The sequence below is a fragment of the Stegostoma tigrinum genome, chromosome 34, assembly GCF_030684315.1.
Source record: "Stegostoma tigrinum isolate sSteTig4 chromosome 34, sSteTig4.hap1, whole genome shotgun sequence".
Taxonomy (NCBI): Eukaryota; Metazoa; Chordata; class Chondrichthyes; order Orectolobiformes; family Stegostomatidae; genus Stegostoma; species Stegostoma tigrinum.
In genome coordinates, this window is record NC_081387.1 from 21,021,047 (window position 1) to 21,046,808 (window position 25,762).

Below are 25,762 nucleotides of genomic sequence, written 5' to 3' on the forward strand. Positions count from 1 at the left end.
CAAGGCTATGAGAGCTATACCTTTTGCCTCCCCAAGTCTAAAAAGGTCCTTGAATAAAAAGGTATGCAGTATTAAGTCACTGCTATGCTATCAGGCTTGGATGTTCTGTTTATAGTCCAGTGGCCCAGCCACCTATATTTTCATCAGCACAGTGTGTGGAAAATTTAAGGCTTGCTGTACAAAACAGTCAGCAACGCAGGAATAGGCTTGAAATATGTCAGGTGTTTTCAGGAAGCAAATTGAGAAAATGAAAATTAGTTGTAGAGATGATAGTTCACAGTAGCATTGTTCAAACAGCTACACTGCAAAGCAGTTCAAGAAAACAATTCTTCACCACAACCTTAAGCACAGCTAGGGAGGGGTCAGGAAAGCCGGTCTCACTAAATACACTCAAATCTGCCAGAAAGAATTGCAAGAAGTAGATATTAGGTGAACATCCTCAGCACAGGTGGAGAGATGTGCCAAATATGCTTGGACAAGTTAGAAATTAACCATGTAAATGCTGAAGATGCAACTGTAAAATGACTGGTATGTAAAAACTCACTGCCTCAAACTGCAACTGTGTGTGATGCAAGGGATAGACTAAGAAAAGATTAGAACAATAGACCTGCAAAAAGGCAAGCTTATAAGATGTGAGAGCAGAAGTAGGCTATCAAATCCGTGCTGGCATTGAATGAGATCATGCAGTTTTGACAATCCTCAAGTCCACTGTTTTTTTCACACTTGATTCATTTACTGATTAAAAATTAGTCTTATCTCAGCCTTGAATATACATAATGACCCATCCCTGACAGTCTTCTATTATAAAGAATTCCATATATTCAGTATCCTTGACTGAAGATAAAGACAAGGCTGAATTTTTTTCTACGTGTGATTCCTTATTCTGAGGTTATGTCCTCTGGTCCTACACTGTCTCATAAGGAGAAACAACCTTTTCACATCTACCCTGTCGAATCCTTGAAGAATCTTGTGTGTTTCAATAAGGTCCCAATCATTCTTCTAAATTTCAGTGAGTACAGGCCCAACTTCACCTCCTAACAGTTCCTCCATACTTGGGATCAGCTTGTCAAACCTTCTCTGATCTGCTTCCAATGTCAGTAGAACTTTCCTTCGTGAAGGGGGCAAAAACTGCTCCAGCTATGGTTTGACTAGTGTCTTGTATAGCATTTGCTAAACCTCTTAAATTTCATACTCTTCCCTTCAAAATGAAGTCTGACATTCCATTTTCCTTTCCTATTACTTGAGAACTTGGATGCTAGCTTTTTGTGATGCGTGGATGATAATGTACAAATTCCTCTGTTCTGTAGATTTTTACAGTTTTTCTTCATTTAAATATTACTCAGCTCCTCTTTCTTTGCCAAAATGTGTAACTTCACATTTTCCCACAATTTTCCATCTGCCAAGTTTTTGCCCATTTGACATTTTTTGTATTTCTCTTCAGACTGTTGTGTCATCTACAAACTTGGCTATAGTACATTTGCTTTCCCTAACCAAGTCATTAATGTACATTGTAAATAATTATGGCCCCTGCGCTGAACCCTATTGCAAGTCTTTAGTTACAGGTTGTCATCCTGAAAATGCACCCCTTACCCCAACTGTATGCCACCTTTCAGGGAGCCAATTCTGTACCTTTGTTAATATACTACCTCCATAATACCATGGGCTCTTAAGTAGCCCATTGTGTGGTACCTTATCAAATACCTCCAGCCAATCCAAATGTTATAACCACTGCTCCCTTTATCTATCTTAATCATTATCCCCTGAAAGAATTCTAGTTATAGACTTGATTTCCCCATGTGAAGCTATGTTGACTCTATTTAATCATATTATGTATTTCTAAATGCTTTGTGCTTGCATCCTTTGTAATAGACGCTAACATTTTCTGAATAATGGACATTAAGCCAACTGTCCTATAGTTACTTTTCTTTGTCTCTTTGCTTTATTAACTAAAGGTCTTTATTTTTCAGTTTTCTAACCCTCTGTGACCTTTCCAGAATGTCATTATTAACAGAATATCCGCTATCTCTGACACTACTTCTTTTTAAGTATGAGTGGGCCCAAAGCTTTCTCTCTCCTGATGCTGTCAGATCTGCTGAGATTTTCCAGCAATTTCTGTTTTGGATATCCAGCATATTTGTTAAACCTGCCTCATTACTCATCACCAGAGTCTAATTCCTGATTGGATCCATAACACATTATTTGAGGACAATGCACTCAAAATTCTTCCTCATGGCTTCCTCTGTCAATCTGACTATCCGAATCTGCATGAAATTTGAAGTCACCCATGATTAATGTACTGCCTTTGTTATATGCGTTTATTATCTCCTGATTTGTTCTCATCTAGCCTGTAGCTCCTGTTGGGAGGGGCCTAGAGACTACACCTGCCAGTGTCACCTTTCCTCTTATCTTCTGTCTGTACCCATATGGGGTACATCTTCTGATAAATGATCATTTCTTGCTATCATACTTATTTCATGCCCTATCATCAATGCTACCCCACCACACTCTTTACTTCCTTCCTGTCCTTTTTAAATAATATATACTTCTAAAAATTAGTTCCCTGCTTTGATTTCCTTGTAAACATAAGATCATATCTATTAACCTATATTCGTGCCATTACTTTATCTAGTTTGTTCAAAACACTAAATGCATTGAGGTAAAGAGCCATTAACTTTGCCTTTTTACCTTTCTTTTCCCTTTGGATCATATTTGCTTTTTCCTGTTTTTGTACACTGTCTCTTCCAGCCCCATTCTGGATGTTGTTGTCCAAATAGCTACCCTCTGATGCTACCATATTGTTTTGATTTGTAAGCCTACATTTCCTGTCTTCCAACAACCCGACCCCTCTCAATTAGTTTAATGCTTTCTCTACAACCCTGATACTTGATTTGCCAGGACGCTGGTCTCCAGCACAGCTCAAATGAGGCCCATTCACCAGAACAGCGCCTTTACCCCAGTGCTGGTGCCTGTGGAATGGAAAACCATTCCACCAAGTGATCCAGAGATTATTACTTTAAAGATTCTGCTTTTTAATTTAGTTAGTTATTCGAAGTTTTTCAGCAGAGCCTCCTTTTTCGCCTTCCCAATGTAAATGGTACAAATGTGGGCGATTACTATAAGATTTCCCACCACCCCCACCCAAAAGTTGTGCACTTAGGCAGGCAATGTAACCTTTGGAACCCCCACTCATAGCTGCCATTCGCAGTAGATTCAGGGATCACATGACATCAGGTTATAGAGCAACAGGCTTATTTGAAAACACAAGATTTTGGAGCCTCAGCTTGTGTTTTACAATAAACCTGTTGGACTAAACCTGGTGTCGTGTGATTTCTGACCATGTCCACCTCAGTTCAACACCATCACCTCCACATGATTAACAGTAGAGAACAGTACCTATCACTCTAAATGTACTGAGATAATAAAATGTGAGGCTGGATGAACACAGCAGGCCAAGCAGCATCTCAGGAGCACAAAAGCTGACGTTTTGGGCCTAGACCCTTCATCAGAGAGGGGGATGGGGAGAGGGAACTGGAATAAATAGGGAGAGAGGGGGAGGCGGACCGAAGATGGAGAGTAAAGAAGATAGGTGGAGAGAGTGTAGGTGGGGAGGTAGGGAGGGGATAGGTCAGTCCAGGGAAGACGGACAGGTCAAGGAGGTGGGATGAGGTTAGTAGGTAGCTGGGGGTGCGGCTTGGGGTGGGAGGAAGGGATGGGTGAGAGGAAGAACCGGTTAGGGAGGCAGAGACAGGTTGGACTGGTTTTGGGATGCAGTGGGTGGGGCGGAAGAGCTGCGCTGGTTGTGTGGTGCAGTGGGGGGAGGGGATGAACTGGGCTGGTTTAGGGATGCAGTAGGGGAAGGGGAGATTTTGAAACTGGTGAAGTCCACATTGATACCATATGGCTGCAGGGTTCCCAGGCGGAATATGAGTTGCTGTTCCTGCAACCTTCGGGTGGCATCATTGTGGCAGTGCAGGAGGCCCATGATGGACATGTCATCTAGAGAATGGGAGGGGGAGTGGAAATGGTTTGCGACTGGGAGGTGCAGTTGTTTGTTGCGAACTGAGCGGAGGTGTTCTGCAAAGCGGTCCCCAAGCCTCCGCTTGGTTTCCCCAATGTAGAGGAAGCCACACCGGGTACAGTGGATGCAGTATAGCAAATTGGCAGATGTGCAGGTGAACCTCTGCTTAATGTGGAATGTCATCTTGGGGCCTGGGATGGGGGTGAGGGAGGAGGTGTGGGGACAAGTGTAGCATTTCCTGCGGTTGCAGGGGAAGGTGCCGGGTGTGGTGGGGTTGGAGGGCAGTGTGGAGCGAACAAGGGAGTCACAGAGAGAGTGGTCTCTCCGGAAAGCAGACAGGGGAGGGGATGGAAAAATGTCTTGGGTGGTGGGGTCGGATTGTAAATGGCGGAAGTGTCGGCAGATAATGCGTTGTATCCGGAGGTTGGTAGGGTGGTGTGTGAGAACGAGGGGGATCCTCTTGGGGCGGTTGTGGCGAGGGCGGGGTGTGAGGGATGTGTTGCGGGAAATATGGGAGTCGCGGTCAAGGGCGTTCTCGATCACTGTGGGGGGAAAGTTGCGGTCCTTAAAGAACTTGGACATCTGGGATGTGCGGGAGTGGAATGTCTTATCGTGGGAGCAGATGCGGCGGAGGCGGAGGAATTGGGAATAGGGGATGGAATTTTTGCAGGAGGGTGGGTGGGAGGAGGTGTATTCGAGGTAGCTGTGGGAGTCGGTGGGCTTGAAATGGACATCAGTTACAAGCTGGTTGCCTGAGATGGAGACTGAGAGGTCCAGGAAGGTGAGGGATGTGCTGGAGATGGCCCAGGTGAACTGAAGGTTGGGGTGGAAGGTGTTGGTGAAGTGGATGAACTGTTCGAGCTCCTCTGGGGAGCAAGAGGCGGCGCCGATACAGTCATCAATGTACCGGAGGAAGAGGTGGGGTTTGGGGCCTGTGTAGGTGCGGAAGAGGGACTGTTCCACGTAACCTACAAAGAGGCAGGCATAGCTGGGGCCCATGCGGGTGCCCATGGCCACCCCCTTAGTCTGTAGGAAGTGGGAGGAGTCAAAAGAGAAGTTGTTGAGTGTGAGGATGAGTTCAGCTAGGCGGATGAGAGTGTCGGTGGAGGGGGACTGGTCGGGCCTGCGGGACAGGAAGAAGCGGAGGGCCTTGAGGCCATCTCCATGCGGAATGCAGGTGTACAGGGACTGGACGTCCATGGTGAATATGAGGTGTTGGGGGCCAGGGAATTGGAAGTCCTGGAGGATGTGGAGGGCGTGGGTGGTGTCACGGACGTAGGTGGGGAGTTCCTGGACCAAAGGGGAGAAAATGGAGTCCACTGACCCCTTCACCCGCTTCCAACACAAGTCCTCCTCCTGGACACCACCCCCAGGCCTCCTACCCTCCCTCGACCTCTTCATCTCCAACTGCCGTCGAGACATTAACCGCCTCAACCTCTCCACCCCTCTCACCCATTCCAACCTCTCCCCCGCAGAACGGGCAGCCCTCCGCTCCCTTCGCTCCAACCCCAACCTCACCATCAAACCCGCAGACAAGGGTGGCGCAGTGGTAGTATGGCGCACTGACCTCTACATCGCCGAGGCCAGACGCCAACTCTCCGACACCACCTCCTACCGCCTCCTCGATCATGACCCCACACCCGAGCACCAAACCATCATCTCCAACACCATTCACGACCTCATCACCTCAGGGGACCTCCCACCCACAGCCTCCAACCTCATTGTTCCCCAACCCTGCACGGCCCGTTTCTATCTCCTTCCCAAAATCCACAAACCTGCCTGCCCTGGTCGACCCATCGTCTCAGCCTGCTCCTGCCCCACCGAACTCATCTCCACCTATCTGGACTCCATTTTCTCCCCTTTGGTCCAGGAACTCCCCACCTACGTCCATGACACCACCCACGCCCTCCACCTCCTCCAGGACTTCCAATTCCCTGGCCCCCAACACCTCATATTCACCATGGACGTCCAGTCCCTGTACACCTGCATTCCGCATGGAGATGGCCTCAAGGCCCTCCGCTTCTTCCTGTCCCGCAGGCCCGACCAGTCCCCCTCCATCGACACTCTCATCCGCCTAGCTGAACTCGTCCTCACACTCAACAACTTCTCTTTTGACTCCTCCCACTTCCTACAGACTAATGGGGTGGCCATGGGCACCCGCATGGGCCCCAGCTATGCCTGCCTCTTTGTAGGTTACGTGGAACAGTCCCTCTTCCGCACCTACACAGGCCCCAAACCCCACCTCTTCCTCCGGTACATTGATGACTGTATCGGCGCCGCCTCTTGCTCCCCAGAGGAGCTCGAATAGTTCATCCACTTCACCAACGCCTTCCACCCCAACCTTCAGTTCACCTGAGCCATCTCCAGCACATCCCTCACCTTCCTGGACCTCTCAGTCTCCATCTCAGGCAACCAGCTTGTAACTGATGTCCATTTCAAGCCCACCGACTCCCACAGCTACCTAGAATACACCTCCTCCCACCCACCCTCCTGCAAAAATTCCATCCCCTATTCCCAATTCCTCCGCCTCCGCCGCATCTGCTCCCACGATAAGACATTCCACTCCCGCACATCCCAGATGTCCAAGTTCTTTAAGGACCGCAACTTTCCCCCCACAGTGATCGAGAACGCCCTTGACCGCGTCTCCCATATTTCCCGCAACACATCCCTCACACCCCGCCCCCGCCACAACCGCCCCAAGAGGATCCCCCTCGTTCTCACACACCACCCTACCAACCTCCGGATACAACGCATTATCTGCCGACACTTCCGCCATTTACAATCCGACCCCACCACCCAAGACATTTTTCCATCCCCTCCCCTGTCTGCTTTCCGGAGAGACCACTCTCTCCGTGACTCCCTTGTTCGCTCCACATTGCCCTCCAACCCCACCACACCCGGCACCTTCCCCTGCAACCGCAGGAAATGCTACACTTGTCCCCACACCTCCTCCCTCACCCCCATCCCAGGCCCCAAGATGACATTCCACATTAAGCAGAGGTTCACCTGCACATCTGCGAATGTGGTATACTGCATCCACTGTACCCGGTGCGGCTTCCTCTACATTGGGGAAACCAAGCGGAGGCTTGGGGACCGCTTTGCAGAACACCTCCGCTCAGTTCGCAACAAACAACTGCACCTCCCAGTCGCAAACCATTTCCACTCCCCCTCCCATTCTCGAGATGACATGTCCATCATGGGCCTCCTGCACTGCCACAATGATGCCACCCGAAGGTTGCAGGAACAGCAACTCATATTCCGCCTGGGAACCCTGCAGCCATATGGTATCAATGTGGACTTCACCAGTTTCAAAATCTCCCCTTCCCCTACTGCATCCCTAAACCAGCCCAGTTCGTCCCTCCCCCCACTGCACCACACAACCAGCCCAGCTCTTCCCCCCCCACCCACTGCATCCCAAAACCAGTCCAACCTGTCTCTGCCTCCCTAACCGGTTCTTCCTCTCACCCATCCCTTCCTCCCACCCCAAGCCGCACCCCCAGCTACCTACTAACCTCATCCCACCTCCTTGACCTGTCCGTCTTCCCTGGACTGACCTATCCCCTCCCTACCTCCCCACCTACACTCTCTCCACCTATCTTCTTTACTCTCCATCTTCGGTCCGCCTCCCCCTCTCTCCCTATTTATTCCAGTTCCCTCTCCCCATCCCCCTCTCTGATGAAGGGTCTAGGCCCGAAACATCAGCTTTTGTGCTCCTGAGATGCTGCTTGGCCTGCTGTGTTCATCCAGTCTCACATTTTATTATCTTGGAATTCTCCAGCATCTGCAGTTCCCATTAACTCTAATTGTACTGTTCTGCGCCACAAGTACACTTTTAGTTCTTTCCTGCACTTGAATGGCTCTTTGTGTCAAGTTGCTCTGGTCAGTTTGGTCTTCAACCCTACAGTCCCCTGTTTTCTCAGCAGAGCTTGCAACAGCCTTGTAACCAGTGGACATTTGTAAGAGCTAAGGCTCCCTGGATCATTGTACCAGTCTTAGTTGCAGTCACATCTTTCTGTCTATGATAATTTTTCCAAATATTGATTGGAAACACTATAGGTCGAGTACGCTAGATTGTACGAGATAGGATTAATAATCTGATTAGGGATAGTCAACACGGTTTTGTGAAGAGTAGGTCATGCCTCACAAACCGTATTGAGTTCTTTGAGAAGGTGACCAAACAGGTAGATGAGGGTAAAGCCGTTGATGTGGTGTATATGGATTTCTGTAAAGTGTTTGATAAGGTTCCCCATGGTAGGCTATTGCATAAAACACAGTCATGGGATTAAGAGTGATTTGGCGGTTTGGATCAGAAATTGACCAGTTGGAAGAAAACAGAGGGTGGTGGTTGATGGGAAATGTTCATCCTGGAGTTCAGTTACTAGTGGTGTACCACAAGGATCTGTTTTGGGGCCACTGCTGTTTTGTCATTTTTATGAATGACCTGGATGAGATCGTAGAAGGATGGGTTAGTAAATTTGCAGATGGCACTAAAGTCAGTGGAGTTGTGGATAGTGTGGAAGGATGCTGCAGAGATGCAGTGAGAGGTGGCAAATGGAGTTCAATGCAGAAAAGTGTGAGGTGATTCACTTTGGAGGGAGTAACAGGAATACAGAGTACTGAGCTAATGGTAAGATTCTTGGTAGTGTGGATGAGCAGAGAGACCTTGGTGTCCATGTACATAGATCCCTGAAAGTTGCCACCCAGGTTGATAGGGTTGTGAAGAAGGCGTACAGTGTGTTAGATTTTATTGGTAGAGAGATTGAGTTTTGGAGCCATGAGGTCATGTTGCAGCTGTACAAAACTCTGGTGTGGCTGCACTTGGAGTATTGTGTACAGTTCTGGTCGCCGCATTATCTGAAGGATGTGGAAGCATTGGAAAGGGGTGCAGAGGAGATTCACCGGGATGTTGACTGAAATGGAGGGAAGGTCTTACGAGGAAAGGCTGAGGGACTTGAGGCTGTTTTCGTTAGAGAGAAGAATGTTGAGAGGTGACCTAATAGAGACATACAAGATGATCAGAGGATTAGATAGGGTGGACAGTGAGAGCCTTTTTCGTTGGATGGAGATGGCTAGCACGAGGGGTCATAGCTTTAAATTGAGGGGTGATAGATATGGGACATATGTCAGAGGTAGGTTCTTTACTCAGAGTAGTAAGGGCATGGAATGCCCTGCCTGCAACAGTAGTAGACTCGCCAAGTTTATGGGCATTTAAATGGTCATTGGATAAACATATGGATAATAATGGAATAGTGTAGGTTAGATGGGCTTCAGTTTGGTTTCACAGGTTGGCGCAACATCAAGGGCCGAAGGACCTGTACTGAGCTGTAGTGTTCTATGTTCTATGATCATAAACCAACCTTTAGTACCCACTGTAGGAAGAATGTTGTGAAACTTGAAAGGGTTTCGAAAAGATTTAAAAGGATGTTGCCAGGGTTGGAGGGTTTGAGCAATATGGAGGGGCTGAATAGGCTGCATCTACTTTTCCTGGAGAGCCGGAGGCTAAAGGGTGATCTTATAGAGTTTATAAAATGATGAGGGGCATTGATAGGTTGAATAGCCAGGTCTGTTCCTGGGGTGGAGGTGTACAAAACTAGATGGCATAGGTTTAAGGTGAGAGGGGAAAGATTTCAAAGGGATCCTTACTATAAATGTGTCTGCTTTGAAATACGACGCTATCTAGCTGCTTCTACATGTTGCAGCAGACCTTGCCATCACTATACTGAATTTGATTTATCTTAGAAATTAATTGCTTGAGATTGTCCACTGTATTGATATTGTTTTTGTAAACTAAGGATTAAAGAAAATGCCTGGCATCAATCTAATATTTAGTGGCTAGAAATGTTTGTTGGTTAGAAAAGAAAGAAGAAAAACACTGCAGACTGAAGACCTCACTTTTATTTGAAACCCTGGAAATATTAACCAATCCTACTCACCAAACAACATTTTTTCTGTTCAATTGTTTCAAACTGTGGTTTGTGCTATCAATCTGCAACAGGTATTACTGAAAATTGGCCTCTTAATCCATGTCATATGTCATTTTTCATTTCCCACTTATTTCTTGCTCTGGAGTGTTTACTTCTTGCAGAACGCTTCAGTTAAAACACCTAAACACCCTTCGCAGTGAATTTCCACTTTGCCTACGATTAGAAATTTGGTTCAGTAACTAACTTGGCCTTTATCTCACTGCTGCAGTCCCATACTAATCACACGTCTTAGTAATCAGGCAGTGGCTGAAGAACTTATTGGTGCAGTTTCATTTTTAACCTTGTTTTCATCTCAAGTACTGGTTGAAAGTTTGCCATCTGCGAGTAAGTTGATACTAGCTGGTATGTGGCACATACCACGGGAGCCAGTTGAAGTACATTAGCAATTGCGTAAACCATATGATCCATGATTAAGTGAATAGATTAATCAGTTAACTCCAGTTTTATAAATATAATGTCTGTGACACACAAATCCAGGATGATTCATTTATTGATATATTACAGATGCTTTATCTAACACCATCATAAGTCTAAACATCAATTCATACAGAAAATAGTGCTATAAATGTAAATTAGCATTACCCAATATTATTAAAGCTGATTAAACATCACAATCCCTGAATCAGAGCACTTTACTCTGACGTACATATTTCAATCTTTACAAAATGTGGACAAAATTTAACTTGTCTTCAAGATAAATGTCTAATTAACAAGGTAACTTCAACTCACTAATTGTTGTTTTGACCATGACATTAATGAATAAGAAAGATGCTTATCAACCCTTCATTATATAGTCCCTTTCAATGTGCTGATTTTGATGGCAGTAACTGGATATATTCTCTACTAGAGTTAGGGTTATGGAAACTGAACACCTCAAAGATTTCAGCTGCACACAGAGGTTGAGCATGGATTTGATGTGGTAGGTCATTTTGTGTTCCAGTATTTGAAGAGGTGAGTAAACTGAAGGGCAAGGAAATGTTGCAGAAAGTTTTATGGGCTTTCAGAAGATGAGTTATTTGATAAAGTCAAAGATAATAGATAATTAGCAAAAGTTAAAACATGTTAATTACTGACCTGGTTTAACAGCAGGGGACTGAGATTAAATACCATGATCTGGTGTTTCTAATTTGCAGAATGTCATTAGTACTGTCCTAGGTTGAAGCCTCAATTAATAGCCCAGTTTATTAATGACACAGTTGCAATGGAAAGCCATATTTCCAAATTTGGTGATTACAAATCTAAGATAGCTGGCATTGTAAACAGTTTCGGCAGAAGTATCAAATTGCAAAGAAATTTTGATAGACCAAGTGAATGGCAAAGCTGACAAGTAGATTTCAGTGTGGATAAATGTGAGGTCATCTATTTTGAAACTGAAAGGGGTAGAACAGGGTACTTGGTAAATGGAGAGCAGCTAGAATCAGTGAGGTTCAAAGACGATTAGAGGTCAAGATGCACAGATCATTTAAAAGCCACGAGTCCATCTGAAAAATAGCCAGAAAGGCTAATAGATTATTGGTTTTTATTTCTGGATTTTGAGGAAATGTAAGAGGCAAGTCTTGATACAGCCATTATACAAAAACATGTTTAGACCCTACCCTGGAAACTGCTACATCTTGATGAGGAGCGTGTCCATGGTTTTTAATAATTGCAATTGTACCTGAAATTTCTGGTCAGAGATCCACCATAAGATCTCCTACAAAATAAGGACTACAAAAAGGCTAGATAGAAACCATTTCTGTTGAATATGGGGTCTAATTTTAGACCATATAGTTGAAAGTGTTTAGAAATAATAGTGTAATGGAAATTTGGGACACTCCTAGAATTGGCAAATGTGCTAGACAATTTTTTATCTGTGTTAGTTTTACAATTTATCTTCATTATCAAAATGTATTAAAAATGTTAATGTTTTGATATAAAGGCCTCTTGGTGTGACATTGTCCATCTATGTAACTTGGGCATTCATTCATGTGCATTGCTGGCAAGTCAGCGTTTATTGCCCATCCCTAATCCGGCTTGAAGAAGGTGGTGAGCTTCAGAATGTATTAAAAAAAATTGTTTTCCTAATTTTTGGTTAACTTTCTGTGATTCATACCAGCACTCAAGTTCCTCTAAATGCAATCATTTCATAGGTATCCATTTTGTGTGGCAATGATGGATAATATGCTTTGCTACATTGTATGCCATTGCCATATTATTCACTCACCCAACCTCTTTATGCTCTCCTTGATATTTACTGTCTAATCTGGCATTAGCTTTTGTTACAGAGGAATTAGAATATGTGTACCAATCTCTTATGATAACTATGCAGGCCCCTGGTGAGGTCACACCTCAAAGACTCTGTGCTGAGTCAAAATCCTGGAACACCCTGATAAGCAGTGTGGGTGTACCTAACCACAGAAGGGCAATGGTTTAGCAAAACAGCTTATCACTCCCTTCTGAAACCAGAGGCAAAATAATAGAAACTAACTAACTAGTAGTGATCTGCAATCCGGATAATTTTTAAAGCTCCTGAATTTTTTCTGCTAAAGTTCCATCCTGGATCAAAAATGGGAAAGATTCTCTCTGTGAAAGTATGGGTGAAAGTGTGGAGATGGGACATATTGTCTGCATTGTAAAATGACACCTGTCCACCCTCATAGTCCAGGTAAACCCCAACCTTCTGGGGTTTCCCATTAGGCTTAAGGGTGGTCCATGTGGGAGAGGTACTTGCAAAATAGTCATTTTCATTTCCTAGCCCCATTGTCCAGTATCCAGTCTCAGGTTTAGGGTCGATTTCCCCTTTCCTTTGAGCAGACTCTCGAGCCACTCCCAGACCCCATTCAGTCTTATTGCCCACCTGCACCTCCCAGTAATGTCTCCCTGATGTAAATCCCTCCAATCCCAGGACAAAGGCCCAAGAATCAAACCTCTGTGGAGTGTTATGGAGCGGCTGCTGTTTATTTCCGAGCCTCACACTGGTCCAGTCCTCAGACAGAATGAGTTGGGGATGCGCAGTTTTTGGATCCAGAGTCAGCGATGCTGGAACTGGAAGGAAATAATATATTCAGTGCTACCATTATTTGCAATGTGGTAGTAAAACTCCAATTGATTTAAAACATCCCACCCTCATGTAAAATTTACATGGTGTTAAAATATCCTCCGTATATTCAAGAAAATCCAAGACATTGCCCGTCTTTATCTCTGTAATCTCCTTCAGCTTTACAAGTCTTCAAGATAAAATGCTTCTTTGATGTTCCTGGACTAGTATTTGAGAATCCCAGGCTAAAGTTGTGGGGACATGAATTTAAAATCCACCATAGCATATTGTGAAATTGGAATTCTGTATGTATCTAAATTTAAAATGAAGATCATGACAATTATGTAACTACTGTTGATTGTCGTAAAAACTCACTGGTGTTCTGATATCCTTGAGGGAAGGAAACCTGCCATCCTTATCTGGTCTGGCCTACATGTGACACCAGATCATGCATTGTGGTTGTCTCTTGAATGCCCCCTGAAATGACCCAGTAAGCTCTTCAGTTGTATCAAATTTACTGCAAAGTCTAACGAAGGAATAAAACCAAATGGGCCACTCAACATTGACCTAGGTGCTGGAAATAACAATTTTAAACACAACCCTTTGATATTGCAGATTCCTCCATACGATCATCTGGATGTTTGTACCAAAACTGGGGACGGCTGTCCCAAAGACAAATCAAACTACAACCTGACACAGTCATACTCACAGCATCATGCCTTGTAGGCAATGTCACAAACAACACAATTGTTCCTGGCTATGTCCTGTTCCATTGGAAGGACGGACCCATCAGAGGTTATATAACAGTAGCATAATGTTGGAATGCAGTTGATATGAATTCTCAACATTGATTCTGGACCTCAAGAAGGGTGATGACATTATGTCAAACGGGGCGAGGAAACATTCTGATGATTATCGACTCTCAACGAACCTCGCCCACCCACCAAACTTTTGACTACTGAATCAGTACTCTGCTTTCAACACCACTTGGAGGAAGCAAAGAGAATGACAAAGGGAACAGAATATATTCTGTGTAGGGAACTTCAATGTGCATCACGAAAAGGGGCTTGGTAGCACCACTACTGACTGAGCTGGAGTCTGGGCCAAGTAGGGAGGGAACAAAAGGAAAAGGTCTACTTGACCTCATCTCCACCAATCTACCTATTGCAGATACATCTGTGTGTGATAACATTAGTACAAGTGACCATTACATAATCCTAACAAAAACAGAATTGCTAGAAAAGCTCAGCAGGTCTGGTAGCATCTGTGGAGAGAGGTCAGAGTTAACATTTTGGGTCAAGTGACCTTTCCCAGAATTGTGTAGTCCTTGTTGAAATGCTGACTTTACATTCAGAATACTCTCTTTCATGTTGTGTAGAACTACCATTGTGTTAAATTGGACTGACTTCAAACAGACCCAACATTTCAAACCTGGGCATCCACGTGGTGATATTGACTATCAACAGCAGTAGATTTGTATTCAACCAAAATCTATAACTTCAAGGCTTGGTATATCCATTGTACCATTACCATCAGCTCAAGAGGCCAAATTTAGCTCATTAAAGAGTGTAGGAAGATATGCTTGGACCAAGCTTACCTAAAAATGAATTGTCAACCTGGTAAAGCTACAACACAAGACTATGTGCATGACAATCTGCAAAAACAGCCTGGAATAGGCAGCATTAAGCGATCCCGCGACCAAGAGATCAGAGCTAAGCTCTGAAGTTCTGCTGTAACCAGGCATTAGCGTGTAAGATTTACAAGATGCATTGCAGAAGCTGGCAGTGATACACTTAAGTAGTTTTTAAAAACCTTCCCACCATTCGTGGTCATGTCTTCAGCTTCCTGAGATTGATGCCCTGGAAATATCTTCATGAACCAGCCTCTCTACCTCTGACATGTTCTTAAAACCTACTTTTTTGACTAACCTTACTCACATCTGAAGAAAGATCCCAACCTGAAATGTCAACTTTCCTACTCCTCTGGTTCTGCCTGGCCTGCTGTGTTCCTCCAGCTCAATGCTGTGTTATCTCATGTCCCTTAATATTGTCTTATCATCCTTGATTCCAAATTTAGCTTTATTAGGCTGTTGTGAAGAACCTTGGGATGTTAGAAGAGCTATGTACAAGCTGTTACTTGATGGCAGGTCATGAACGTGGCTGCAGATTCTGATTTCTTGTGCTCTGTAGAGCAAAGCGTCAAAACGAAGGGGTTGCACATTGGGGTAACATGCTACAGAATTGTTACATTCTCTTTCTTTATCATTCAGAATGCTGACAAGTTGTCCATCACATTGTGTCAGGATTAACTCCCAACATCATAACAATGAGCCAGATCAGAGAAGTAAAGGAAGCAAATCCTGAAATCTGGATCTCACTACCTCCTGGGCTGTCCTACATGTGCTCAAAGTTCAGTGGATTGAGAATTAGCCTGTTCAGGCACATGAAGACCAATGGAAGAAAGTCACAACCCTCAAAGAGAAATAATTCTCAAATTAAGATAGCTGATGATTTATACACAGGATGTAAAACTTTAATCTTTGGCTTCTATTCACTTACCCGGAGCAGCATCTAAATCAGAGTCATCTTCACCACTTCCTGGCTTTGCATCCATCCTGCTCCTTCCTTTCAATCTTAAAGTCTGTCAGTTTTGCCAACAGCATTATTATGTTATATTTTGACAAAGGAATTTGGAAGTCTATATACACATTACCAGCCTCACAACCCTCATCATCAACACTTAACCATTAGGTGCAAAACATGGAAAATGCAATGTTACATTGCTCTATTCTCATTGCAAGAGCTTTGCAGGGTTCAAATAGAAAAACTGGAATCTCGTTACCTGGGTGAATACTCCCTATCATTTCTTTCCACATGGTATACTGTAGAGGCCCTTTGAATCTTCCCAGTGACACTGAGGCTGGTATCACTGACTTTGCATCAACCTGAGCATGAATTCTGTGAATATAAAGTGTTCAGTGTAACCATTGCAGCTTTTAGACATTACCAAATTAAATTCATTGGAAAGGCAGGGAACACATACCCTTTGTCCCTTGAAATCTCCTCTTGAAATATGGGAGAATCACACGTCTAAGAAGATAATCAAATGTTAGTGGTACAGCCAACATATTACCAATCAATATTTTGTCTCTGTTAAGTGACTGTACAGATCAGTCAAGAATAAAATGAACGTTAGACAACATTTTACTCTGGAAAATTTCTAATTGACACAGACTCATATTGTATATTTTCAAAGATAACACTGAAAATGAGGCAGTTATTATTCATTAATGAGAATTTGTTATTTCTATTAGCAATGCATTGCCTCATTTTAATGCTGTAATTTTGAGACCGATTTTTCCTGCAACGTCAGTTAACACACCTGGCAAAACGCAGAATTGGCCTAGTTAAATGTGTTGGAGACAGAAACTTTTAGAAGTTAAATCTGTTCATCTCCCTGTGTTGTTTAGTGGTGCTTTTAGGTAATCACCTGATCTTAGTATCAGCACACTTCATTCACCCTGGATTTCAGTACCTAGCGATTTGACACAAAGATTTGCCTGACCTGCTGAGTTTTTCCAGCATTCTCATCAGCATATGAAAGAAAAGACATTCTTAACTAACTTACAGATCTCATCCATGCCTTTGTTACCTCTAAATTTTAATATTTCTAATATACTGCTAGCTGACCTTCCAACTTCTAACTTCCATAAACTTGCAGGTCTTTCAAAACTCCACTTCCTGTGTCTCTTTAAGCACCATTCCTGGGCTCACAGACTTACACAGTACAGCAATGCATCAATTTAAGAAGTTTCGTCTTTGTTTTCAAATCTCTCCAGGGCCTTACTCCTTGGCAACTGAATTGTCAGCCTGAGGGTCAACTGAACTTTCCAAGATATCTGTTTTTTTTGCCATTTCTGACTATTTGACCATCCCTGATTTTACTCACCCCATCAGACTTGGCTGTGCTTTCAGTTGGCAGTCCTTAATGCCTGAATTCCCTGCCAAAACGTTTTTGTCCATACCTCACTTTGCTCATTGAGGATCCTCAGTAAACACTGTCCCTTGTCCAAACTTTTGGTTATAATTTCTTACGTGGTTGGATGCCACAACTTTTTTTATAATGTCATTGTGAAATGTTTTAGGTGCCTTGTTACTTAAGGTATTATATAAATATAGACCACTTTATTGCCTACAATGACTGCATCATGTGAGAGAGCTTGGCACAAATTTAAGCTAGCAAAAATTGAAAATGCTGGAAATACTTAGCAAGCCAGGCAGCGGCAAGCTATAAAACAAAGTAAATGTTTCAGTGACCCTTCATCAGAGACACTTAAGTTAGGTCATAACTTGAGTACTGTGTGTAGTTCTGGTTACTTCCTTACAGAAAGGATTTAAAATTACTTAGAGAAGGTGCAAAGGAGATTTGAGAATGGTGCCAGGACTGAAAAAATTGTACCCATGAGGGAAAAATTGAACAGGTTGCAGTGGCTTTCCTTGTAACAAAGCAGGTTGAAGAGCATCTTAACTGAGGTGAGGGAGTGAATGAGCAGAACCTATCTACCTGAACAGACAGGGTGGGAGGTTGAGGGGTGACCTTTATTGAAATTCATAAAATCATGAGGGACATAGATAAGGTGAATAACCAAGGGTCTTTTCCCTAGGAGTTCAAAACTAGGGGACATATTTTTAAGATGAGAGGAGAACGATTCAAAAAGCATATGAAGGGCTTTTTTTTTTACAGAAAGTGGTTTGTATGTGAAATGAACTGCCAAAGGAAGTGGTGGATGCAGATACAGTAGCAACATTTAAAAGACATTTGGATAAGTACTTGAATAGAAAAGATTTGGAGGAATGTGGGCCAAATGCAGGCAAGTTGGATTAGTTTGGTTTGGGAGCATGGTCAGTGTGGACTAGTTGAACCGAAAGTCTGTTTCCATGCTGTATGACTCTATGACAAGATTAGTTGGCATAGATTTAAAGTGATTGATAGAGATTAGAAAGGAGATAGACTATAAGAAATGGAAACAGGAGGAGGTTGTGTGATTCCTCAAGACTGCTCTGCCATTGAATCATGGCAGGTTGACATTCCTCATGTCCAGTTTCTTCATTTCCCCATAACCCTTGATTCCTAGACCGGTCAAGAATCTGTCGTGGCATAAATTCTCAACTCCTGTAAATGGCACATGGATGTGCATCTCTGGTGGGAAATGGGATGAGGCTGTTGGTAGTTTGTTTATCCACTGACACAGGCACCAGAGAAAGCTAAGTGTCTCATTCTTTGCTATTAACATTTCTAATAAGTTTTTAAGTTTATTCACAAAAGAAATGAAAGCAATGTGAAGAATATTTGCTTTTGTTAAAGCAGAAGTTGTTTTGGGCTGCAATGCATTGCTGAAGAGCTGGCGGTAATCAGAGTTCTAATTCCTAAAGTTAATTGTATACTCATTTTTGAAATAAAAATAGAAATCACTGGAAAATCTCAGTGGGTCTACCAGCATGTGTGGAGAGAAAATATATTTTTGAAGGGCGTACATTTGCAAGGAGAGAACAAGATGCGGGCCTAACTGAATATCTCTCCCAAGGCGCAGCAGTTGCGTAGAAATTTTTTTTAGACCTATTGTATAGACCAAGAGAAGCAAGTTATTCATTGAGCTTTACCAAAGGCCATCAGGCAGTGTGAAGCCATCTCGTGTATGGTAACAAAAAGTGCAGGAGATCACAGCGAGCCAGGCATGATTCCATGGAGAGAACGCAGGTTAACATTTCGAGTCTATATGACTCTTTATCAGACCAGGAGTGTGGAGGGAGCACCATTTATGTTATGGTGGGGCAGGGGAGATTGGAGTACTGGGGGAGAAAAGATATTGATAGTTCAAGTTAAATGATCAGAATGTAAAAAATCCAGGATTTGGGTGTGTCTAACTGCCAGACTGGAAAGAACAGACCTGGGGTGGGGAGAGAAAACATGGTGACAGAGAATGTAACTGGTAAAGCTAGAGGAAAGGGAAGAATGGGCTCACAATTTGAAGGTGTTAAACTCAATATTGAGCCCAGAAGGTTTCAAAGTGCCTAGTTTGAAGATGAGATGTTGCTCCTCCAGTTTTCGCTGTGATGGTTTTTGAAAACGTTGTCAACGTTTGAAATGTGGATTTCCTTCAGTAAAACCATTTTTTTAACCTTCAGGAACTTGAGTGGGTCATGTTCCTTCAGCTGACTCTGCAACTTTGATAGTTCTCGTTCAACGCTATCTAACTCCTGTTGGATCCCACTGAGATTTTTTTTCATTGTTTGTATAATCCTCTCCTCCTCCTCTTTGAGATCTCTGAGTAAACGCCGCTCTTTCTCAGTGAGAATCTGGTGCATTTTGGCGAACTCGGATATGATGTGGGTCTGCAGACTGCTCGCCTGTTCCTACAGAATAAAATGAGAAGTATTGTTAACGTCCCGCCATGAGAAAAAAGCAAGAGGATCCCTGAAAATCCGCACATGGGCGAGCCCTCACCTTAAATTTAGACAAGAGCCGCTTCTGCCGCCGTTCGGTGTACTGAACCGCGAGTTTTCGACTTGTCGCCGATTCTAAGTGTGGCTTCAGCTGATCCTGGAACGAGGAGTCAAATTGAAAAATCAGAGCTTTGGACAAAAAGAAAATTATGCAACAAACCAGAAGTGAAACCCTCCAAATTGCTTCCTTTTTACCTTATACATCTCCGCAGCCTCGTCTATCGGTAGGAACTCATGAGATTTGTGTTCCCGCGAATCTCGACAAATGAAGCAAATCAGTTTCTTGTCAGTTTCACAGAACAGCTTCAGTTCTTCCCGATGTTTCCCGCAATGAAATTTCTTATCCTTCTGCTTCGACTCCAGTTTCAGATTTCTGGCTTTCTCGGCTAGATTCGCTAAGGCCCAGCTGGCTCGGAGGTTTCTTTCCGAGAATTCCTGTCGACATTCCGGGCAGGAGTTTATCTCCTTGATTTCGCAATTCTGGGTGATACAGGAGCGGCAGAAGTTGTGCCCACACTCCAGTGAGACCGGGTCGGTGAAGAAATCCAGACAAATGGAGCAAACTGCCTCCTCTGTCCAATTTTCAGCCTCCTTTCTGTCCGCCATATCTTCAGCAAGTTTCTGCTTCCCGGTCGGTTTCACTTTCGTGGCTCATTAGGACAACCGGCTGGCTCTTCTCCTCGGGGATGCGGAGTGGGGGTTGGTTGCGAATTATCGAAACCCTGGAGAAAAAGCGAATTCCCCCAAGGAAAATTATATGAAAAACAAAAGGCATTCGGAGGAAAATACGTTTCGCGTTCATGGCTTTTCGTCAGAAATCTTCTTTTCTCTCCACGCATGCCATCAGTTTCCAGAGAACACCTGCGGTGTAGAAGCAGGCCATTCGGCCCTTCGAGTCCACGCCGACCCTCCGAAGAGCATCTCACCCAGACACACCCCCTGCTCTATCCCTATAACTAATCCACATAGTCTACACATCTCAGAACGCGATATAATTGCGAATCTACCTAACCTGCACTGGTATGGCGGGATAAGACCAGAACCCGCGCAGACACGGGGAGAAAGTGCAAACTCCACACAGAAAGCCGCCCGAGGCTGTGATCAAACCCTGGTTCTTTGCACTGTGAGACAAGAATGCTAACCATTCAGCCAATGTGCCCTGCCCCACCAAACTCATCTCCACCTACCTGGACTCCATTTTCTCCCCCTTGGTCCAGGAACTCCCTACCTATGTCCATGACACCACCCATGCCCTCCACCGCCTCCAGAACTTCCAATTCCCTGGTCCCCAACACCTCATTTTCACCATGGATGTTCAGTCCCTATACACCTGCATTCTCCATACAGATGACCTAAAGGCCCTCCACTTCTTCCTGTCCCACAGGCTCAACCAGTCCCCCTCCACCGACTCCCTCGTCCACCTAGCCGAACTCGTCCTCATCCTCAACAGCTTCTCTTTAGATTCCTCCCACTTCCTACAGACTAAGGGGGTGGCCATGGGCACCCGCATGGGCCCAAGCTATGCCTGCCTCTTTGTAGGCTACGTGGAACAGTCCCTCTTCCGCACCTACACAGGCCCCAAACCCTACCTCTTCCTCCGGTACATTGATGACTGTATCGGCGCTACCTCTTGCTCCCCAGAGGAGCTCAAACAGTTCATCCATTTCACCAACACCTTCCACCCCAACCTTCAGTTCACCTGGGCCATCTCCAGCACATCCCTCACCTTCCTGGACCTCTCAGTCTCCATCTCAGGCAACCAGCTTGTAACTGATGTCCATTTCAAGCCCACCGACTCCCACAGCTACCTAGAATACACCTCCTCCCACCCACCCTCCTGCAAAAATTCCATCCCCTATTCCCAATTCCTCCGCCTCCGCCGCATCTGCTCCCACGATAAGACATTCCACTCCCGCACATCCCAGATGTCCAAGTTCTTCAAGGGCTGCAACTTCCACCCCCCCCACCCCTCCAGCAGTGGTGGAGAATGCCGTTGATCGTGTCTCCCACATTTCCCACACCTCATCCCTCACACCCCATCATCACAATAACCGCCAAAAAAGAATCCCCCTAGTCCTCACATACTACCCCACCAACCTCCGGATACAACACATCATCCTCCGACACTTCTGCCATTTACAATCCGACCCCACCAACCAAGACATTTTTCCATCCTCACCCTTGTCTGCCTTCCGGAGAGACCACTATCTCCACTCCACACTCCCCTCCAACCCCACCACACCCAGCACTTTCTCCTGCAACCGCAGGAAGTGCTACACCTGCCCCACACCATCTCCCTCACCCCCATCCCCGGCCCCAAGTTGACTTTCCACATCAGGCAGATGTTCACCTGCCAAGTGGTATACTGCATCCACTGTACCCGGTTTGGCTTCCTCTACATTGGGGAAACCAAGCGGAGGCTTGGGGACTGCTTTGCAGAACACCTCCACTCGGTTCGCAATAAACAACTGCACCTCCCAGTTGTGAACCATTTTAACTCCCCCTCCCATTCCTCAGACGACATGTCCATCATGGGCCTCCTGCAGTGCTACAATGATGCCACCCACAGGTTGCAGGAACAGCAACTCATATTCCGCTTGGGAACCCTGCAGCCCAATGGTATCAATGTGGATTTCACCAGCTTCAAAATCTCCCCTCCCCCCACTGCATCCCAAAACCAGCCCAGCTCGTCCCCGCCTCCCTAACCTGTTCTTCCTCTCACCTATCCCCTCCTCCCACCTCAAGCCGCAACTCCATTTCCTAACTACTAACCCCATCCTGCCCCCTTGGCCTGTCCATCATCCCCAGACTGACCTAACCCCTCCCCACCTCCCCACCCATACTCTCCTCTCCACCTATCTTCTCATCTATCCATCTTCAGTCCGCCTCCCCCTCTCTCCCTATTTATTTCAGAATCCTCTCTCCATCCCCCTTTTCTGATCAAGGGTCTAGGCCTGAAACGTCAGCTTTTGTGCTCCTGAGATGTTGTTTGGCCTGTTGTGTTCATCCAGCCTCACATTTTGTTATCTTGGATTCTCCAGCATCTGCAGTTCCCGTTATCTCTCTCACCCTCCCTGCTTTGTTTTCAGATATCCAACATTTGCATTAGAGAAAATAGATCTATGGATGGTATAATTTTTTAAAAATCCATACAAAAATGTTTCAGTGATAATGGGAACTGCAGATGCTGGAGAATCCAAGATAACAAAGTGTGGAGCTGGATGAACACAGCAGGCCAAGCAGCATCTCAGGAGCACAGATGCTGCTTGGCCTGCTGTGTTCATCCAGCTTCACACTTTGTTCTCATACAAAAATGTTTGCCTGCTACCGACGGGAGGCAAATGCTTGTAGTCCCAAGTCCCCTTTTTGTTTTCCTACTTTCTGCAATTGGCTGCCTCAGGCAAGACCACCACCTGTTTGTCACCCCATACTGTGATTGAACTGAGTGTCTTGGTGTCTTTTCAGAGGATGCAAAAACATAAACTGCTAGAAAAATTCAACTGGTCTGGCAGCATCTGTGCAGAGAAAGCAGAGTTAATGTTTCAGGTTGAACAGATATTAAATTGTGCTTGTGGGCTCCTTAAAACTGAAATAGTATGTTGTGGGTGAGGATAGCCACTTTGTGAGTCTAACTCAAAGAAATTTGTTAAGTAATGTGACTGTACTGTGGCTTTAAGAAATGTGTTTTGTCTTGGTTTCTTTTAGAGAAAGATTGGGCAGCAGGTGGCCAGCAGTCTCTAGGAAGATAAAAGAACGTGTGAAGCCTTGGATAACACAATGTAGAGCTGGAGGAACGCAACAGGCCAGCTGACATTTCTGAAGAAGGGTCCCGGCCTGAAACATCAGCTTTCTTGCTCCTCTCATGTTGTCTGGCCTGCTGTGTTCCTCCAGCTCCACATTGTGTTATCCAAGGCTTCACACGTTGTTTTATCTTCCTAGAGACTGCTGGTCACCTGCTGCCCAATCTTTCTCTAAAAGAAGGCCGGGACCCTTCTTCAGAAATGTCAGCTGGCCTGTTGCGTTCCTCCAGCTCCACACTGTGCTATCCCTGGCTCCAGCCTCGGCAGTTCTTTCTATCTCTGTGTGAAGCTTTGGGTATTTTTTTAAGTTGGAACAATAGAAGCAGTCTGAATGGGTGCAGTCAAGCTCCCACCCACAAAACCAGAATTTTTACTTCTTTCGTAGCAAAAGCTGCTGGAGGTGCTAACAACCTGCCAAATCTCGCTTTGCTATAGCTGAAAGCTGGCGTTCTCTCTCCCTCACAGAATTGTCTTTTGATGTTCTTTCCTCTTGAATTGGAGAACTGCATGTGAGACAATCCATTTTCCGAATTTGCCTTTTGCCAAGGATGCGTTTACGGAATGTTGCTGTATTGGAACAGTTAATTACTGATAGTTATTGTTCTGTTAAATTTTCCAATAGAGTTAAGTTATTCCAATTCCTTCTTTCTTTTACTGTATTTTAATAATAGTGGATGAATAAGTGTGTTTTGCTTTCTCTCTAGTAGTTTGACCAATCAAATTGGACCTGGAATGCAATGCCTTACATTTACCTGTAAAATAAGAAAAAGTCAGGTTCTATCTTCTAAATAACTTTAGAATAATAAAGATTACATGAATTTGACCTGCATTTCTACAGCACTCTACCCTCATGGATATAAGAACAGGTCAGAGACTAGGAAACCTGTAGTGAGTTGCTTAACACCTGACTCCTCAAATTGACAAGGGCACAAGTCAGGAATTTGATGGAATACTTCCTATTTGCCTGAATAAGTTCCAACAACACTCAAGAAGAGTTAAACCACCCAGAACAAAGCAGACACTTAATTGGCACTGCATCTACAAACATTCACTCACTCCACCACTGAAGGTCTTTAGTAGCAATGTGCCCATACTCAAGATGCATTAGAGAAATTTATCCATGCTTCCTAAACACTTCCCACACCACCTGCAATTTCTCCTCCAAGCACCTCACCATCCAAGTTTAGAAATCTATTGCTGTTCCTTCAGTGTCACTGGTTCAAATGTTGAAACTCCATCCATTAATGGCACTGTGGCTGGGCCTTCACCAAACAGACTAGCCATTCAAGAATGCAGCTTATCACTACCTTCCCAAAGTCAGCCAGGGATGGGCAAAAGTGCTTTCCCAGCTAGTGATGCCAAAATCCTATGTGTGAATTAGGAAAAAGTGGTAAGACAAGTAAGGATAACAGATTTGTTCCAGAAGTGTGGAAGTGAACGAGATGGGCTTTTAAAACAATTGACTATGGTTATCATGATCATGATTACCGAGACAAATTTTGAATTCTAGATGCATTAATTGAAATTTCATCAGCTATCACATAAACCCAGCTCTCCAGAAATTTGGCTTGGACCTCTGGGTTGCTAGTCTGGTAAGGCTGCCACTACACCACAATCTCCTCCATTATGAGGGAGCAGCAATGCTCCTACTAAACTGCACAGAGAGCCAAAAGTCCACCACATGGGCAGTTTGTGCATAGACGTTCAAAAAATAAGAATTCTGCACCCACACGTTTAAATGAATAAACTGCTTTTAACAAAACAAGGCCATGGGGAAGTCCATGGGCACCCGCATGGGCCCCAGCTATGCCTGCCTCTTTGTAGGTTACGTGGAACAGTCCCTCTTCCGCACCTACACAGGCCCCAAACCCCACCTCTTCCTCCGGTACATTGATGACTGTATCGGCGCCGCCTCTTGCTCCCCAGAGGAGCTCGAACAGTTCATCTACTTCACCAACACCTTCCACCCCAACCTTCAGTTCACCTGAGCCATCTCCAACACATCCCTCACCTTCCTGGATCTCTCAGTCTCCATTTCAGGCAACCAGCTTGTAACTGATGTCCATTTCAAGCCCACCGACTCCCACAGCTATCTAGAATACACGTCCTCCCACCCACCCTCCTGCAAAAATTCCATCCCCTATTCCCAATTCCTCCGCCTCCGCCGCATCTGCTCCCACGATAAGACATTCCACTCCCGCACATCCCAGATGTCCAAGTTCTTCAAGGACCGCAACTTTCCCCCCACAGTGATCGAGAACGCCCTTGACTGCGTCTCCCGTATTTCCCACAACACATCCCTCACACCCCGCCCCCACCACAACTGCCCAAAGAGGATCCCCCTCGTTCTCACACACCAGCCCACCAACCTCCGGATACAACGCATCATCCGCCGACATTTCCGCCATCCACAATCCGACCCCACCACCCAAGACATTTTT

General features: G+C 44.9%; 1 protein-coding gene across 1 annotated transcript; it reads right to left on the reverse strand.

The window, feature by feature from the left end:
* Positions 1-10,484: 10,484 nt before the first annotated feature.
* LOC125467658 (zinc-binding protein A33-like) lies at positions 10,485-20,290 on the reverse strand. The gene is made up of 6 exons (XM_048563796.1): positions 19,717-20,290; positions 19,523-19,618; positions 19,198-19,431; positions 16,061-16,107; positions 15,860-15,975; positions 10,485-13,026 (listed from the first exon to the last, which is right to left on the reverse strand). Exons 1-6 carry the CDS (start codon positions 20,125-20,127, stop codon positions 12,473-12,475), a joined length of 1,458 nt encoding a protein of 485 aa, XP_048419753.1. The 5' UTR covers positions 20,128-20,290; the 3' UTR covers positions 10,485-12,472.
* Between the last annotated feature and the right edge of the window lie 5,472 nt (positions 20,291-25,762).

Coding starts and splice junctions, on each gene's coding strand:
- LOC125467658 (XM_048563796.1), bottom strand. CDS start 20,127: ATGGCGGACAGAAAGGAGGCTGAAAATTGGACAGAGGAGGCAGTTTGC. Junction 19,619..19,716: donor AGGCTGCGGAGATGTATAAG/GTAAAAAGGAAG, acceptor TCCTCGTTCCAG/GATCAGCTGAAGCCACACTT. Junction 16,108..19,197: donor ACCCACTCAAGTTCCTGAAG/GTTAAAAAAATG, acceptor TTATCTTCTTAG/ACGTGTGATTCTCCCATATT.